The following is a 19,899-nucleotide window of genomic DNA, read 5'->3' on the forward strand; positions in this document are numbered from 1 at the left end:
GGTGGGGATGCTGGCTTCGCAGCGGTGACGGCGAGAGCGAGCCAGGGCGGAGGACGCACGGATCCGGATTTTCTGCTGTGTGGGCTCGGCTCTCGTCCTGCCCCTCTCTCGCCCCCCCTTCATTGGGTCCTGGCTTTGCATATTTCACATCTCTCGACTCTGTCCTCTCCCCACCACTGGACGTCTTCCCGTCTCTAAATGGAATTAGTGGAGCTCGGAGCCTCTGGTGTAACGAACAGACATGATCTATGGACGCAGTGTGCTTCACAGTGAGTACCGCTCCCGCCGCGCGGGTCCCTCCCCGGTGGCCGCTGCTCCCGAGAACCCGCAGTCCCCGCGAGTGTGGGGCAGGTGTAAACTTTCTGTATTGCAGCAGAATACCACGGGGCGTGGGGGCAGCGCAATCAGTGGTAGCCGGCTGTCAGCGTCCGCCAGGGAAAGCAGCCTTTCTGTGCGCAGGATCCTCTGGGGGTGCGGATGGCTCGTAGTTTGGGGATGCGCACGTGCGGCAGCGGCTGGGGAGTGGGCCCCAGGGAAGGCGCAGGAGCAGACAGTTTGCGGGATAGGAGGCAACATTCCTCCTTCCGGGGCTTCAGGAGCTCAGGGGGCCCACATTCCCCCAGTACATAGTTTAGGGCACATCTGAAGGCAGCACTGGAGCGGAGGGCAGAGGACCCTCAACTCTGGCCGGTGGACCGCTAATGTTTTAGGAGTGTGTGGTTTTAGGAGTGTGTGATCTGCGCGCAATGATAGGAGAGAAATTGGAGGAAAATAGCAGCGAAAGTCATCAAGTGAGTAGCAAGATAAGAAACGTGTGCTGGAAATTTCACATTATGAAGCAAGGATTAGAGAGTTAATCCCAGGCCACGCAGTTGAAAGGCCCGTTTGGCTGCTATGTTACCAATAGTACCTGTTCCACAATGTGACTCCATCAAAACAGGAGAAAAAGAGTAAACAGAACACCAAACATATGTCCTGATACTGATGGCTGTATACCGTGTGCTTGTGTGTGTATAGACCCTGGCACGTTAAAATAAGGTTTGTTCTATTTAAACACACACGATAACAACAACTAATGTTTTAGAATAGATGAGCCGGCTCAGTACAGTCAGATAATTGATGCAAATCTCAAATACTAAAATCAAGACCCAGACACTTTTTTGGAGAAATCTTTAAGCACACAATTTATAAGCTCCTGTAGTGAGTTAGGCGTAGGAAATCATGGTGAATTCTATCCTCCCTTTCCCAAACTCATGTTAAGTGGAAACATTAGGGAGGTGTACCCCTAATGGAACTTAGAGCTTTTAGATAATTGAGCAGCAAAATGAAAATAAAGTAGGAGAGGAAAAAGCAGGAATGATGAAGCCTAGATTAGTTTAACACATTTCTAGTTTTAGCGTTTGTTGAAATAGTGAGTGAATCAAGAATGATAGAAGTGAACAGAAAGTTCAGGTTATAAGGGTCTTTAAGTGACAGATCAGAGTCTCTTTGAGACTGAAAAGCTGCCTCAACAATATGCTTATAAATAATCACCTTTGTGAAATTAATAACCTATCTCTAGAAAATCCTGAATATTAAAACAAAGTTATGTTAGAAGAGATGAATTTTATAGCTTAGAGAAAGATGAGGGAGGGCTTACTTGGTAGTACAGCACCTTTTTTATAAGGAACGTTTTATAGTCCTGCTTAATGCTTCCAATCCACCTTAATTTATTTTTCTCTGTTCCCCTCCCCCTTCCACCATAGGAAGGTGTTTATTTCTAAAACACAATAGCATTGGCAGTGTTAGCATCGGGCCTGGGGTCTGATTGCTTCTCACCCTTTCACCTGCTGCCAAGCTCTCTCCCTGTAGAGGTCCTACCACAGCCCCTCATGAAGCACAGCTTTGAAGCAGTGTGGGTCTGATATCCTATTGGAATGGGACATTAGTAGGTTATTAATGCCTCTGAGTGTTGGAGCAGGCATTTGCCTGAGGGGCTTGGGTCTCATCCATTCTTACCTGGCATTTACTTCCTGAAGGGATTCCTAACTTTTCCTGATTTGTGCAATTGGAATCAGTGTGTGCCAGTTCTGAGTCAACTTGGAATAGTTAACAACAATAATATTAATCGGATTTGATATTTTATTGTTAAATTATGTTGTGTTGGTACAGATCTCGATCATTTTGGTGTATATTAATATTATCTCTTTCTAATTTTCCTTTTCTGTTTCAGTTGTAGCAAGTTTAATCATCCTCCATTTGTCTGGGGCAACCAAAAAAGGAACAGGTACGTTTCTTTGGAAAACTGTGGGTGAGAGGCCTCTAAGTATTTACATTTCCCCATCTCCCCCATATTCTTAATATTCCAGGATATATGACCATTTGTTAGTGTTTATAATTGATTGGTGTTCACTAAGACCACATTTAGAAATTAATTTACTAATGGATATTATAAGAATGTGTTTTCTATTTTTAGCTCTATAGAAATTTGGATGACGGCTCTTTTAAAAATTTTTTTTTTACAGAGAAGCAAGCCACCTCAGAAACACAGAAGTCAGTGCAGTGTGGAACTTGGACAAAACATGCGGAGGGAGGTGTCTTTACCTCTCCCAACTACCCCAGCAAGTACCCCCCTGACCGAGAATGCATCTACATCATAGAAGGTGAGGAGCATATGGACAGTGTGCATGGACACATTACAGAAATTGGCTTTGGAGCCCCTGCACGTGAATATCTCTCAGTTGATCAAATAACTAAAATCTGGAATTAAGCTAATTATTAAAATGGGTAGTAATGGGTTAAAAACAAGTAAATTCTGAGAATCACAAACACATCAACAACTTATTTGGCATTTGATTTAATTGATTTGGAATTCTAAATTAATAGAATGGATGCAAAGTTGGCCTAATGTTACCTAATGTATCACAATTTGGGAAACTAGTATTTTATTAGTTTAACAAGTATGACAAAAACCTGTACATGTGTTATTTTTCTCTTATCTAATATGAAACACACGCACACATAAAACATGAATGTCAGAAATAGATCTCTAATCACATTTTCCAAACATTAGTCTGAACAGCAGTTGCCTTAGTTTGTACTATCAGGCAACATTATCATACTTTAACATCAAAGTCAAGATTCCAAGTTGTGATGCCTCCTTTCATCATTTTTTCCCCCAGCTGGAAACATAAATAGTGCTGAAAAAGATATTTAATTCTCTTTGAACATTTTATTACCATTACCCGAGTAGATATCTTCATATTCAGTATAATTTTTAGAAATATAGATGAACATTTTATCTAGTGATTGGTTTTAATATGTGTTAGTAAGTAATAACCCAAAACTTGCAACCTCTTTCCCAACCCGACACAGACAGAGAGACAACAGAGCTTAATGAAAATATATGTCCGCTCAGTATTTACTTATACCAGTAAACAAGGCACACATTTATGTGATTTCTCTTTTAAAGAAAAAGTCTTTATAGTTTTAACTGATTTCACTTTAGAAATGAGCCTTTTTCTTTCTGTAATTCTTGGGCCACGTCTTTTCTCTCTTCTTGTTGTACTTGAGGTTGAACTTTTAACAGAGATGCACCTCTCTATTAGAAGGAGAAAGAATAAGCTGAAAACACTGAGTTCTGGCATGGTTTCTTTCTCTTGTGGTTAATAGAAAAGGAGGTTGAAATATGGAAATTCTGGGTTAAAATTAGTTCTTTTTATTAAGTTAATGCACGTATCTATTATGTAGATACATGTTAGGAACTTTAAAATCACATAATAGATTAAAGCATTTAGTTCTAGGAAGTAGGTATGTTGGTTGTGCCTATTGTACAGATAAGTAAACTGAGGTTTAAATTCATGTAATTTGTGTTTTGAAGCAACAATATTTTAACTTTCAAATTATTAAAAATAATAAAATTAACTAGTTTTCTCATTTAAATAATTAATTCAGAAGCAAATCCTCGCATGTTAATGGGCTTTTATGTTTATCATTATTTAGAATTAAAAAGCTTTGCTAACATTTGATTTTAACATCATGCGCATATTTGCATTTATTCCTAGTGACAGGAAGGACAAACCTTAAAGTTGGTAACAAGAATCTCCTGTTACTATTAGTCATATTTCTATAGCCTTTTTGAAATACTTCATACTAGTCATTTTTATTCATACATTTATTTAACAAATCTTTCCTGCAACAACTACCAAGAAACAACTGTTCTTCTAGGTACAGTTTAGAGGGTGCCAAACAATACAGGCATGACCCTTGACTTGTGGAAGTTATTATATGGTCTAGGGACTATGCTGCTTTCAGAAAAGTTCCCAATTAGCACAGCCTGTGGAATAGGGAAGGAAGAGAAAGCTACAGGGAGGAGGAGATCTCCAGGCTTCTTTTTGAAGAACACATAGGAGACGATCATTCTCTCTATGGAATGAAATTGAGGTAAGGTGAGCTCAGGACACACATGTAGTGTCATCGGCTTTTACAGTGGGTGAGGACAGGAACCAGCAAGGAAGCTGTCTCAGATACAGGAGAACTTAGGATTCCCCAAAGTTTGAATTATAGACAATGGAGGTACTGCTGAAATAATTTAGAGAATTAAAAAGATGAGATTTTGATGAGATGACTAAAGGAAAAAAATGTTAACTTGAAACTTATTGTGAAAGAACAAGTAAACATGAATCATAGTAAAAGCCTCAACTACAGAAGTGATGTTGGTGATGGGTCAAAGGAAGGAATGAGCTGGATTTAGGAAACTGAACCATGAATGACTGGCAATGGGAATGAGAGAATAGGGGACCCCAGGACCATCCTCAAGTTTTTGACTTGGTGACTTCTTAGATGTAATTGTTGTACCAGACAAGGACTATAGGTAGAGTGTGTGTGTGTGTGTGTGTGTGTGTGTGTGTGTGTTTAAATATATTTTATTGATTTTTTACAGAGAGGAAAGGAGAGAGATAGAGAGTTAGAAACATCTATGAGAAACAGTTTCAGCGAGAGAGTGTGTTTAAAGGAAAAATAATGTGGTCAATTTTGGTGTTTATGAAGATGTCTCATAAGAGATTGGATATATGGATCTTTGAGTGGAGGGTTCTGGGCTGAAAATATATATTTATAGGTCATGAATGTAGAAATTGTTGTTGAGGATATAGAGATTGCTGCTGAAGATACTGAAGAAAATCATCTAGAGAGTACTTGGAACACTGTTTTTCAACTCTTTAAAAAAATATAGATGCCTAGGTCTATCCCCAGAAGTTTTGATTTAATTGGTTTTAGATAAAGCTGCAGGCATCATTATATTACAATAGCTCTCTGTTGGGATGACAGTGGCACCTAGAGCACTGATCTCCAGGGAGAGGAAAGAAGACACAGAATTTCATAGAACAATGCGTAAGAGATGGGCAGAGTAAAGAGAAAGAGAAGTCAGAGGGATGGGCTGGAATTCAGGTATAAGGCCACAGCAGCTGTGTGGACTAAGTTTCAAGAAACAGGGAACAGCCCAAAAACTAGCTGCTATATCACAGGGGAAAAAAATCTGTTCAAAGCAAATGCTCCTACTGTGTGAGGTAATTTAGACTCTGTTAGTCATTGCAGGGTGTGTATTCTCATGGACACAGTAGGGGGTGGAGCCAGCTCCCAGTGAATGGAGCCTTGAGGGTATTGATGTCCCCACCATGGAAATTAAGTTTCTTTTTTCCTTTGTCTTCTCTTCTTTTAATGGGGGAAATTGTCATCTTTACCGGTAATTCTGTAAAGGATTGCCTGTTCTTTAGGAAAAGGTAAATTAAAAATACAAGACAGAGAGGGATAAAGAATTGGTCAAGTTTCTTTATTTTACTTTATTTTTCTTTATTGATTAAGGTATTACATATGTGTCCTTATCCCTCCATTCCCCCCCACCCACACACACACACACTCATGCCCTCACCCCACTGGTGTCTGTGTCCATTGGTTAGGCTTATATGCATGCAAGTCCTTTGGCTGATCTCTCCTCCTTCCCCCCACACTCCCCTACCTTCCCTCTGAGGTTTAATAGTCTGATAGATGCTTCTCTGTATCTGGATCTGTTTTTGTTCATCAGTTTACGTTGTTCATTATATTCCACAAATGAGTGAGATCATGTGATATTTATCTTTCTCTGACTGGCTTATTTCACTTAGCGTGCTCTCCAGTTCTATCCATGCTGTTGCAAATGGTAGAAGATAAGTTGTGCCCAGCCGGCTTGGCTCAGTGGTTGAGTGTTGACCTATGAACCAGGAGGTCATGGTTTGATTCCAGATCTGAGCACCAGCCTGGGTTCCAGGCTTGATCCCCAATGTGGGGTGTTCGTGAGGCAGCAGATCAATGATTCCATCTCATCATTGATATCTCTATTTCTATCTCCCTCTCCCTCTCCCGTCCTCTCTGAAATCAATAAAATATATTTTTTAAAAAGATAAGCTGTAACCAATGCAGGTGGAGTCTCAATCATGGAAGGAAAGGTCATTTTTATGGATTTCAGGATGTCTTAAAACTGCCTCTAATTGGAGGCAATAGTCTATATAAATGTGTAGTATTTATCATAGTTCTCAATATGTCCAAAGAGGTTAAGACCTCTCGAAAAGGAAGCTATTTCAGATCAAAAATGGCTTATAGGGAGTTTGACTGTGAAAGACAGCTGTGACTTGAGAGATTTGAAAGAAAAGAAAATGGAAATGGAAGTTTATGGAGTTGGATCTAGAGGGTTCCACAGGCTTTACATGCACTATAATTGTCAAAATTCTCATCTGCCACAAAACTATATGACACACTTATTTTTTTAAAGTTATGCTACTACTTTCTAAAATTCAATTAGTGGAATTTCAGATGTGTGTGTGTGTGTGTAGTTAACTTCAACATTCTGGACCAAGGAAAATGAGTTGTCCATATATGATGTGGTCTACCCAATGCTGCATGATAGCATGTTTCCTGAAGGAACATTGAGAGGTTGATTCATCCATGTTGGACAAAAATTAAGCAACAATGAAAATGAAGGTGCAAATAAATGCATTCATGTTAGATGACCATGTATTTCCTAATAGGGACAATACATGGATTTATGTTGATTGATAAGAGTTTTAGCTAAATTAGCTTCCCTTTTCCCTAAACTTGTTATTTATTTCTAAAAGAAATATCCTTTATTCTGACAGTTTGTTTCCTCATAAAACTGATACTGGATTACCAAGGAAGAGATAAACAGATACGTTCTATTGGCACTTTTTTTTTTTTAAATATATTTTATTGATTTTTTTACAGAGAGGAAGGGAGAGAGATAGAGAGTTAGAAACATCGATGAGAGAGAGACATCGATCAGCTGCCTCCTGCACATCTCCTACTGGGGATGTGCCTGCAACCCAGGTACATGCCCTTGACCGGAATCGAACCTGGGACCTTTCAGTCCGCAGGCCGACGCTCTATCCACTGAGCCAAACCGGTTTCGGCTCTATTGGCACTTTGATGCTACTACATGAATAGGTCGTTTCTTAAGCATTTGCTTTTTTGTTATTAGACTTCAGGGGGGAAAATGTGGTTTTCCAGGTAATTCCTTATAATATTTTCCAATTTGCAGATTTAAAGAAAGCATTGATATTTCCTCAAATCTGTATTGGTAGATAGTATATTTGTTGACCTATGTGATACACATTAGTGGTAGAGAGAGCTATTTTTTATTTTACTTGTAAATGTCCAAAGACTCAGAAACAATTTTAGAGATTAAAAATCATCCACAAAATAGTCTTTTAACATGCATTGACCTTTCTCCAATTAAGCTTCAATTTTATCTTTGGAAAGCATCAAGATTACGTTTTTATTTTATAAGTCTCTAATTTCCAATTCATCATGTATCTCAAGCCTACATAAATTTTTTACATCCATGCATGCAAAGCTTTAATTTTTAAGACATCAAGGGTGATATCCAATACATATCTGAGAACCAGTGTGGTGTGAACAGCAGTCATTCAGAATGGTTTCTGGTCACGTGAGGAGCAGGCCTGGCTGAGCCAGGAGTTAACTTTCGAGTGTCTGGAGGGGCTTGGTCCCTGAGGAGGGCCAGGTGGCCGAGAAGCACTCAGGGGACTCACGTCAACAGCTGTTTACAAACTAAGAAAGATGTGTGTGGCTGTTCCAACAACTGTTCTGGCTGTTCTGGGGTATCTTGGCTGAGTACCAGTCGAGAATGCCTGCGTTTGGAATTGTGTGGACGTCACAAGGGAAGAATAAAAGGGAACTAGGAAATGCACCCACTCGGAGGTTTCTAGAGCTGCCCTAGAAGCCTGTTCACTATGCCTTAGAGAGCTGTAAACACATTGATGAAGATTAGAAGCTCATGTACAAATCACCAACAAAGATTTTTTTTGGGGAAGTCCTCACTGACAAGCACTGTGCAGAGTGCTGGGAAAAGGTCAATAGATATGGTCTTGTCTTTAGTGAGTAGGTTTAGAGAGATTTCCTTTAAACGAGATTTGCCTGTGTAAACGGGAGTTAACAAATTGGAGGTATTTAAATACTCAAGAAAGTGGGGAAATACATTAAAGCCCACAGAGTGTGTTATCTCAAAAAAAATGCGGGGGCTTGATTGAAGAGAACTGAGCTTGGGTTGCACACAAAGTAAGGAGACACTAGAAGTGTGAGCTGGAGAGTAGCCTTAAGGATCCTCTCTCTTGGTTTGATCAGTTTACCGGAAATGTTAAGAAGGTTACTGAGTAAGTTTGAACCTGAGTGATAAGGTAAGATTTGTATTCAAAGAAAGATTGTTCTTCATTGCCTTGGACACTCACGTTGACATGATCAGGGTCATCTGATTGGAACCATTTGAATTGTTGTATAACTCTCTGCCACACCACCCTCAAGGGGCATCTGACCTTAAAACGGGGTAGCGCAGAAAATATGGAAAACGTGGCAGAAATTGTTCTTTCTAAATCTGAGTTAGCAGCCTTTCACAAAAATACTATGATATTTTTTACTTCTGTGTTGGACATCAAAATGGTCATTTGATATCAGGATAATATTTTGTGTGATGTGTAAAGGATAATCTCTTAGACTTCTTTATGCAACTATTACTTTCAAAGCTAAGGATAGCATGCTGGCTTTGTCTTTCCAGGTGTCTCATGCTCAAAGTTTGATAGATGTGCAGACAAAATCTGAAGTAGAATCAGAAAAATCAAATTAAAGGTTTCAGAAGGGCCTTCTAGATATAATTTTTCTATTTTTCAGCGGCCCCAAGACAGTGCATTGAACTTTATTTCGATGAAAAGTACTCTATTGAACCATCTTGGGAGTGCAAATTTGATCATATTGAAGTTCGAGATGGACCTTTTGGGTTTTCTCCAATAATTGGACGTTTTTGTGGAAAACAAAGTCCACCTACAATAAAATCCAGTGGAAGATTTCTGTGGATTAAATTTTTTGCTGATGGCGAGCTGGAATCTATGGGATTTTCAGCTCGATACAATTTCACACCTGGTAAGTAAAATCTCTTTTCCTTATATCTTTTTCTTTCTTAGTTAAATATCTTCCTAGTACAAGAACTTTTGTAAGATAACTTTATAATTTTTCAAGGAATTTTGCAGTTCTATTTAAAATCAAACCTATAATGTTCTCTCTTTTCATTTTATAAATTCTGAAAGGAAAATAAGTTTTCCTTAAGCCTACATCAGAAGTAAAGTGCAGTGTGATGCAGGGGTCTGGATGGTCATCAGCAACATTTTATTAAATGGACTTCCATTATGCCGAAATGTGTAATTTCAGAGACAATCTGTAATAAGGAAACTAATTACACATTAAATCCCAATAAACTCGAAAAGGCAATTGTAGTATTGTAAAATGTATCCATCAAAACGATCACTGGAGAATTTGAATAAAAATTCATTTGTTCTGAAAACTATAATTTTTAAAGCAAATGGATCTTAGTATAAAGCAGTCTAATCTCTTTATAGAAATGCAAATCCCTAAGTGTTGGGATGAAAGGAAAACTGAGACCCAGGGCAGCCAAATGTTCATTTGCAAGGCCTGGCAGTCATTATCTGTAATTATGTAATTGTGAATTTTATGTCAATTCTCCTTTTAACCTGCTAATGTTAAAAAGGCTCTGTGATGTTGACTGGCTCACTTTATGATGAGTTATCATTTAGTACAAGAAAAAACTGGTAATCACATTTTTAAACTTCAAGAACATCAGGCTAAAGCAACTTGAGATTTGATAAGCAGAAGGTATTTCTTTTAATGGAAAAATAGATCAAATTACTTGAAGCACATTATTTGTATATAATTGCATTATGTTTTCAGTTAATACATATTATTTTACCTAGGTTATAACAGACAATAGATGAAATTAGAGTATTTGTAAACTTTGTTGCAGATTCTGTTCTATATTACATCAGAGCAGGGCTTGGATGCTCTGTTCAAGCACTAAAATTTTAAAAATAATATAAAATTAATGATGACCTTCACTATGGTAGTATAATTTATGTTAAATAAGTCAGGTATTACCTGTACCATGTATATTTACCTTAAACATTAGGAGTATTTTCATAAGATCACTAGGAGATTGTGGCTTTTAATTATGTTTTGCTAATATATCGTTTACAGAAATCATGGCTATTTTATATGTGTCTCTCAAATTATTTTGATATATTCCAAAGAGGTCCAGAGATTCAGATGATTTTTTTTCGTGCTAGAGTTGTAAATGGAATTATATATTTCCTTAAATGATCATTTTGAGTGTAACCAGGGCCTAAAGATAGCTGTGTATGGTATGGTGGCTTTTACCAGTTATATTTTAACCCTGGAATTGGTCCTGGGAGTAATGTCAAGGATTTAAAATTGTGGTTTCACAAAGAAGGGAGGCTCAAATCACATAGTCTATCAACATAAGCAATGCAGCCTACCTTTCTGACTCTCCTGAGACGCCCATGAAGAGTGCAGCTCAGCCACCTCCCTAGGTTGAGAGCAGCCACGTGGATCCCAAGGTATTGTTCTTCACTCCTTGTTACTTTAGAGGTGCCTCACTTCATCTAGAGAAGGAAATTTCATTACCAGGAACAACTGAATCAGGAGGGAACATGATGAATTGATTCGTGAAATTAAGGATGCATTAAGGATTGGCCTAGGCTTGATTTTCACTCTCATGTACGGAAGCAGACACTGGGCCTATGAGACAAGAGGGGGACTGTCAGGAGAGGTTCGTAAAACCCCCATGGCAGTGGAAGTTGATGGTCTACAGGCCCAGGCCATTGCCTCATGGCACAATAATCCGCAGTGCATTCCTTAAAGAGGCAGTATTGAGGAAGCCAATTAGTTAATGAAGCAGGGAGGGGCCAGGGATGGATGATAATTGAGACAGCATTTAGGGAATAGGGAGTTAGGCAGGTTTGGTTTAATCTGGCTAATTTTCTCTTGGTGGTAGGTAGGCTTGAAGTAGGGATTGGGGAAACTAACAGGGGAGATCCTAAAGTCAACTTCATGAATGTATAAGGCATGGGTGACATCACTGGGGCACCCGAGTGGCCCCACACACTGGAGGAGAGGGGCTGTGTGTTGGTCACCTGGAGACCTGACACCAGCCTAGCTGTGAGGCTTGGAACCAGTTCTGGCTTCCTGTCCTGCTTCTTTTGTTTCTTGCTTGCTATAAACTTTGCACCTAATCCTTAATATTCTATGCCTCAATGTTTTTATTTTTAAAGTCAGGGTAATATCAACCACCTCATAGGATTAGTTTGAAGACAAATTGTCAACCAATATGTATTGATGAATTTATTAACTTCCTATAAGATCTCAACCATTGTAGTTATTCATTTCATTAATTTGATCACATGTTCTTTAAAAGCAAAGGAGTTTTGGTAGAGATTATTAAGAGAACAAGTGTCCCCTGATATGCAAAACTAATTATCTATATGATGTCACTCTTTCTTAAGTTTGTTTAATTGGGCCTAGGCCTCCCTGTGGGGGTTATAGTTATTTCTGATGGCAGTCATAAAATATGTCAAAGCAGAAATAGCTGTGGGAATGCCAGGTGGTTTTATTAATTTTATGAATTTACTAGAGTCTCAATCTGGACCCTAACCTTATAGTCTCATGATGTCAGCGCACTGAGAATACTCCCATCACAGGGATGAACCACATTAACCAAGCTAATGAGACTGACTATATGCTTATACATATATTCACATATACACATACACATACATGTACACACCTGTAAACATTAAGAATTCTCAGAATCACAAGGCTCAGTTTTCCTTATGAGCAAACACACATTATAATGAGAAGGTTGATGGTGCATGTGGAATCCAATTGAGGCTTAGATGACATGCTTATTTAGTAGCATCCAGCCACAATGCTTGATTCGTCTCCATAATGTGTGTCATTTTTGTCAATGGTGCTTTGTGTCTCACTCTGCATGGGTTGGTTCCCCTGTCCAGTCTTCAGTGTTTATCTTGCCTATCCAGGACACTAATGTCTATCAGCCCTCATCGCAAAAGTTGTGTCTGATTCTTAATATCTTAATAAAGTCAAAGAAAGTCTCTTTGACTTTCTTCTCTACTCAACTTAAAAAACACACAATATCCTTCCATCTCTGGCTCCTGGATTGCTTCAATGGGAAGTAGCCAACTGGGTGTGGAGGATAGGAGGGCAGAGCCAGCGAGGATGCCATGGAAACACTCTTCCAGGGGCTCTTCCTCTATCTTCTGATTCATTCTGATGATTCCCCATTTATTTCAGGAATTGTGGTGATTTTGGGATAGAGTCATTACCGGGGTCCACAGTGCAGTGATGAATCACCTAGGATTACTGAAGGATAGTGAGATTGAGCGATGGTCAGAAGTCAGCTGGTAGATCCTGGGGTGTGCAGAACTAAAGGACTAGGGTGAGCTTTAAGGAAGTGTCCAGGGGCCCAGAGCCTTGGCAGGAGGCTCTGGGGTGAACGTGTAGGAAAAACCTTTCTTCTTCCTGTGTAGACAGAGTTGTGTTGTGATGTCTCCTCAACAGTACACTGTCCCACTCCTGAGAACAGACATGAATTCAGGATTACTGAAAATGTTAAAAGTTACATCCTGGAAAATTTGATAACCCACCGGTAATTAAATAAGAAAACATATAAAAGTGCTCACAGTAATAGAATACAGTTGTTTTCTCATCTTTTTGTTGAAAGTATTGCAGATGTCCCTCCCCTCCCACCCCTTTTACCCACAGCCACCCCTTCCACACCTTCCCCACACCATTGTTTTTGTCCATGGACTATGCATATATGCATGTAAGTTCCCGGTTAATCACTCTCCACGCCCCCCCCCACCCCTTCCTTCTGAGATTCATCAGTCTCTCCCATACTTCTATGTCTCTGGATCTATTTTGTTCATCAGTTTATTTTGTTCATTAGATTCCACATATGAGTGAATCATGTAATACTTATCTTTGACTGACTTATTTCACTTAGCATAATACTCTCCAGATCCCTCCATGCTGTCTCAAAGAGTAAGAGATCCTTCTTTTTTATGGCTGCATAGTATTCCATGGTGTAAATGTACCACAGCTTTTGATACACTCATCTACTGATGAACACTTGGGTTGTTTCCAGAGTTTAGCTATTTTAAATAACACTGCTGTGAACATAGGGGTGCATATATTCTTTCTGATTGGTGTTGGAGATTATTACTTAGCTGTTGTAAATTGCATTGCTATGAACATAGGGGTGCATATATCCTTTCTGATTGGTGTTTCTGGTTTCTTTGGATATATTCCTAGAAGTGGGATCATTGGGTCAAATAGAAGTTCCATTGTTAATTTTTTGAGGAAACCCCATACTATTTTCCACAGTGGCTGTACCAGTCTGCATTCTTACCAGCAGTGTACAAGGTTTCCCTCTTCTCCACATCCTTGCCAGCACTTGTCATTTGTTGATTTGTTGATGATAGCCATTCTGACAGATGTGAGGTGGTACCTCATTGTCATTTTAATTTGCATCTCTCTGATGATTAGTGAGTGACCTTGAACATTTTTGCATATGTCTCTGAGCCATCTGCATGTCTACTTAGGAGAAGTGTCTATTTAGGTCCTTTGCCCATTTTTTTTTTTTTATTGGATTGTTTGTCTTCCTGTTGTTAACTTGTTTGAAGGGACTAAGATAGAGGTAGATTGAAAATTTATCTGTATGATCAATAATGCTTTAATTTTTGAAAAGAGACCATAAATTTGGTATTACTTGTGTAAATAAAATTATTTAGGATAAAAAATAATATAGTAGATAATTTTATTTTTTAATATAGATTTTTATTAATTTCAGAGAGGAAGGGAGAGGGAGAGAGAGATAAAAACATCAACGATGAGAGATAATCATTGATCAGCTGCCTCCTGCATACCCCCTCCTGGGGATTGAGCCAGTAGGGCAAGTGGGCAAGTGCCCTGACTGGGAATTGAACCCTGACCTCCTAGTTCTTAGGTTGATGCTCAACCACTGAGCCACGCTTGCCAGTATATGTAATTTTAAGTGAATTTTTAGATGGTAAATACCATTTCTCCATAGTCCCTTTTTTTTTTTTACTCAAAGAACAACTTTGAGTTTCCCCTCTACCCAGCTGCTTTTAAACCTCATTTTTTTTTTCCAATAGAAAATATAAACTACTGAGAAAACATGAAGCAGTAGCTTCCTACCCACCCTCAGTCCAGTGGCTATGACCAGGGACTTTGTTCAATATTAAAGAAAAACATCTGGGATGCTGTCCACTCAGGGGGAGAGTAATCCTTTCAATCACTTTAGAAACACATATCATTTGTTCAACTTGTTTTCTACTCCCCAATAGAGAGATTTTTTTTCCCCATGTACAGATATAGCATTGATGTTTATGGAGTCTTCCTTTTTGGATGACATGTTTTCTGAACTAGTTTTAGGAAACAAAGTTATAACACCCTTATTGGAGAAATTTAATGTAAGGATTATGCCTCAAAGCACCCAATAGGTGAGGTTGGGTTAGGTCTTGGCATGGAAATGAGTGGAGTTGTTAAATTAGTTTAATTTCTGATGCTACTTTGTACTTAAATAGCACCTTTCATCTGAGGAGCTCAAAGTGTTTTAGGAACATTCTGCCCAGTTCCTGGCCTCCTCTCAAACTCCGTCTGACAGACTTCAAAGCAATGGAGGGAACACACTGCCGTGAAATGTTTTAAATTGAGAGTTTAAAAAAGATTTCTATGCATATGAAATAAAATCTATTATTTAGGTAAAATAGTGTCATGGATTTGATGCAATTGTAATTATTCAATGCAATACTTTTCCTTTTGAAAATGCGCGTGTGTTAACCATGCTGAAAGTTCCTAAATGTTCTTGTCTAGATAATCAGAGTTTTGATATATGCTCTGGTAAATAAGAAAAAATATGCATACATCTGTATTTCAGCAACTGGAGTTTCATTTGGATTTTGCTCTAAAGATGAAAGAATAAAAGGTTTGAGAGGCTAAGGTTAAAAGAAGGACTTTATTTGCTTTTCATATAAGAATATAATATTGAAGAAATTTGGATCAGATAGTTTGTTGTCCTTCTATTATATTTACACTACAGACCCAAAATATTTTAATTTCAGCTCCAGCATCGGCTGACAAAAGGAAAATGTATGAGGCAAAGTCACATGTCTTCTTGAGGCAAATTTTCCAAGAAATAAAGTTAAAACATTGAGTCATGGAGGGACAAATTTATCAACGTCTAATAGGAACCACGTGAGGGCAATTTCATCGATCCCTTACTCTCATTCCGCCAGCCCTTGACTTGGCTGATCTAATGTATCCAATAGAGAGTTCAGGAAGAAAAAAGAGGGAGCGAGGGGGTGAGAGAGAGAGAGAGAGAGAGAGAGCGGTGAGAGAGAGAGAGAGAGAGAGAGAGAGAGAGAGAGAGAGAGAGAGAGAATGCTGTTGGTCTAGGTGGGTGTTCAGGAGAGATGAGATGCTGAGAGTGGGAGAGAAAATTTCCAGGATTAGCTCCCATCTGTGCAGAGAATATTGAAAGCAGTAGCAAAGGGGAAAGAAGATTTTTAAGAAGTTTCCTGCACAGAAAGAATGCCTTCCTCATCTGTGTCCTGCAGAGGAGGAGACGTGTTTTGATGTGTTTTTATTTAGTGGTTAATTGCTGGACTGCACGTTTTTTAATGTGGTGTATCTGGGACTAGACCACAGAGAGTCTCGGGTGTATTTCCACTGTAGATGCATATTTTCTTTAGAGCGGAAAGAGACCTTGGAGTTCATCTCCTTCAACCTGTTCACTTTAAAGATAAAGAAATCACAGGTCTGGAGAAGACAAGTAGCCTGGATTCATGAACGCTGTGTAGAAGTTAAGCTACTCCCTGTACATCAGTTATGTAACCACTGTGCTGATTTGCCTTCTAGAAAGGGTAGAAATCACGACTTTAATTACATCACATATTGCAAGTACTGTTGGTACAGTTACATTAAGAAGTTTAATTAAGGGATAATACTATATCACCTACATTTTATCATTCACTGGTGCATGAATTTAAAAAGTCACCTATTCCATGTTGTCTGAAATGTCTCTCGATTCACATAGACCAACCTTCCCTCTCTCCACCTCTAATGTAAAATTCTGCCTTTGCAGTCCCACTGAGCCTTCATGAACTGTGACTCATTTCCTGTGCTTCTCAAATTTCTGCTGTTACTGACATGGTCAGTTGTGCATCATGGTCTCATGACTTGAAACCATCCTAAACACTTAAAGGGAAACAATCATTTCTTCCTCCTAGACCCCTCACAATTTCACACAACTCTCTGACTTTTTTCTGTGATGTTAGTTGCTTCCAGTCACCAACACCATCCCTCTCTCTGGCTCTGCTGTACAGTATGTGCATTAAGGACTCTCAGTGGAAGGGGAGAGAAGGGCTGATCCCACTCTCATTCAGAAACCTTGGAACAAATCATATTTGTATCTACAGCCGGAACTGAGTCCTGTTTACTAAATTGCATGGTGTCTTATGAACTAGCCAAGGTCATGCTTCAGTCAATCATAGCATCACCTCTGCACCCAATTACACAGTAGTCCCCATATCAAAGGACCAGAATCCACTCTTCACATAAATTGTTCAAAAGAGAAATAATGCCTATGCTCTACCTTCACTTTTCATTCACTTGTTTATTTCTGTCATTATTCGTTGTCTTGGTAAATCTTTTAGAAAACTCTGAGGTTTAACTTATTGTATATTCAAGAAGTATGTTTTTCAAACTATGCTTTTTGAACTGTAAATATCCTATATACTTTGCCTAAGAAAATATTATCTGGCCTTTTCATTTTTTAGAACATTTTTCTTTCATAGCAATTTACAGATAGCTTGAGGCTTATTATTATTTTATTTATGTGCAAAATAAATCAAGGAATTATTAGGAAAACTACTCACATGGTTATTTCCTTGACTGAAAATGTTTTCCTGTTTTAGAATTTGTATGCCATCATAGCTATGTAACTATTCTTATAAGAATGCACAGAATAACTTAATTTCCACAAGGGTGTATTTGCTGCTTACATTTATTCAACAAATGTTTATTGATCTACTAGGCTAACACTGCAGAAATACAGTATGTAAAAGACCCCACCTTCCCTACAATGACTTCATAGACTATAAGAAGAGAGAAACTAGCTATAGTAGACACCAACAACAAAAATATGTCTATGACCTGGAATTTGAATGTATTAGGTTACATGGCAATGGGAAATTAAGACAGTAGGTTGGGTTAAGGATGCCAATCAGCTGACTTTAGCATAGGGAGATCAATTTGGATTATCTGGGAGGGCCCAATGTAACCACAAAAGTCCTTCAGTGTCAAAGGAGGGACAGAAAGTCAGAGTCAGAGTATGTGATCTAAGAAAGATTCCAATGACTATTTCTAGCTCTGAAGGTGGAGGAAGAGTCCACAAGCCAAGGAATGTGGGGAGCTGGTAGACACTTGAAAAGGCAAGGAATAGGTTTTCATCTAGAGCCTCCAGAGGGGAACACAGCCTTACCAAAATATTGATTTTAACCCTGTGGGACCCATTTTAGATATCTGACATCAGAACTATAAGATTAAAAAAAATCAGCATTGTTTAAATCCACTAAGTTCATAGTAATTTGTTACAGCAGCAATAGGAGACAAATACAGATTTTGGTACCTGGAAGTGGAATTTTCCATCTGGATTTCAAAATTTCTTGGGACCTATAGGTTTATTTTTTCTTTTACTTTCTCCTTTTTTTTGTACAGAAATATCTGTAAATGTTAGTATTCTATGCCTTCCCATCATCTTGTTTTGGGAACAGCTAAGATATTTCTTGAATTAGCTTCATAGGTAGAGAGAACTTGGCCTTCAGAATGTATTATACCCAATGCCTCATCAGTACCTGATTTAGATGCTGTAGACATTGAGATGTGGGACTGGTGAGCTGATGGCATTTGGACTTTGAGTTGATGCTGAAATAGGTTGAGGCTTTTGGGAACCTGGAATGAAATGACTGTATTTTGCTTATTGGAGGGACTTGAATCTTTATGGATCCCAGGTTGAACTGTGGTGGGAAGAAAAGTGATCCATGCAGATGTCTCCATCTGAAAGTCTGGAACCTATGCATATGTTGTGTTATATGGCAAAGGAAAAGGAAGACTGTGGGTTGAATTAAGATTGCTGATCAGCTGACCCTTAGCTACAGAGTTTATTCTGGATGATCAAGGTGTGCTTAATGGTCTTGCGAGGTTCTTTTAATGTGGAAGATGCAGGCAGAAGAGTCAGTGTCAGAATGTTGCACCAAGAGTAAGACTCAAATGGTCACTGTTGCCTTTGAAGATGGAAGGGGCCCAGGAGCCAAGGAATGTGGATGGCCTCTAAGATAGAAAAACCAAGAGATGGATTCTCATCTAGAGCCTCTAAAAAAGAAATAAAATCCTAACAAACCTTGATTTTAACTCAGACCCAAATGCAGGATACCCAGTACACTTAGCTGGACTTTCCTAAACGTAAATTTAATACTCTATCATCTATCTCTCTCTCTCTCTCTCTCTCTCTCTCTCTCTCTCTCTCTCTCTCTCTCTCCATATACTAGAGGTGTGGTGCATGACATTTGTGCAATCATGGGGGTCCCTCAGCCCAGCTTATGCCCTCTCACAGTCTGGGAGCCCTCAGGGGATTTCTGACTGACAGCTTAGGCTCACTCCCCACGGGCCTAAGATAGCAGTCGGGCATCCTTAGTGCTGCTGAGGAGGGACGAGAGGCTCCAACCACCGTCACTGCACTTGCCAGCTGTGAACCCAGCTTCTGGCTGAGTGGCGCTCCCCCTGTGGTAGCACACTGACCACCAGGGGACAGCTCCTGTGTTGAGTGTCTGCCTGCTGGTGGTCAGTGCACGTCGTAGTGACCAGTTGTTCCACCGTTCCATCTATTTGCATATTAGCCTTTTATTATATAGGATGTGTGTGTGTGTGTGTGTGTATGTGTGTGTGTATAAAATTTGGTTTTATTTGAACATCATCTTTATGCATAAATATGTCCACAACCACTACAAAATAACAACTTGCTATTCTTTCCAAAGATGTGCATGGGGTGGTGGTATTTTTGTTTGTGGCAACAATAGCTATTTGCAGAACCTGGCATTCTTTAAGCCTCTCCCTCTTCATGGCATATTTTCCTGATGCCTTTGTTTCCAAAGAGCTCTACTCTGGGTTCTTGCTTGCTCAGTTGGCTAGCTTCCCACCATTCCATAGCTATGCTGACTTGCTTGAAATTCTGCTTCAGTACATCCTTATGGCATTTTCCCTCTCCGAATACTTTCAGACACTTCACTTTGACTAGACAACCACGAGAATCACAGAGTGATTATAATGTAACAGGATTCTTCACAATCAGCAGGGCAGTTACCCACAAAAGACTTAAAGTTGACTTGTTTCAGC

The 19,899-nt window shown here is 39.1% G+C and overlaps 1 protein-coding gene across 3 annotated transcripts in view; it reads left to right on the forward strand.

Annotated features, from left to right (window-relative positions):
• NETO1 (neuropilin and tolloid like 1) overlaps positions 1 to 19,899 on the forward strand; it is an 83,763-nt gene continuing 63,864 nt past the window's right edge. For 2 of the 3 annotated variants that reach the window (XM_006761920.2, XM_006761921.2), the window contains exons 1-4: positions 1 to 269; positions 2,213 to 2,266; positions 2,505 to 2,642; positions 9,211 to 9,459. In XM_006761920.2, coding sequence (XP_006761983.1) covers positions 242 to 269; positions 2,213 to 2,266; positions 2,505 to 2,642; positions 9,211 to 9,459 — 469 coding nt within the window. In that variant the 5' untranslated portion in view covers positions 1 to 241. The remainder of the gene's footprint in view (positions 270 to 2,212; positions 2,267 to 2,504; positions 2,643 to 9,210; positions 9,460 to 19,899) is intronic. The other variant, XM_015562767.1, reaches the window with a different exon arrangement.

This window comes from Myotis davidii, unplaced genomic scaffold (assembly GCF_000327345.1).
Source record: "Myotis davidii unplaced genomic scaffold, ASM32734v1 scaffold96, whole genome shotgun sequence".
Taxonomy (NCBI): Eukaryota; Metazoa; Chordata; class Mammalia; order Chiroptera; family Vespertilionidae; genus Myotis; species Myotis davidii.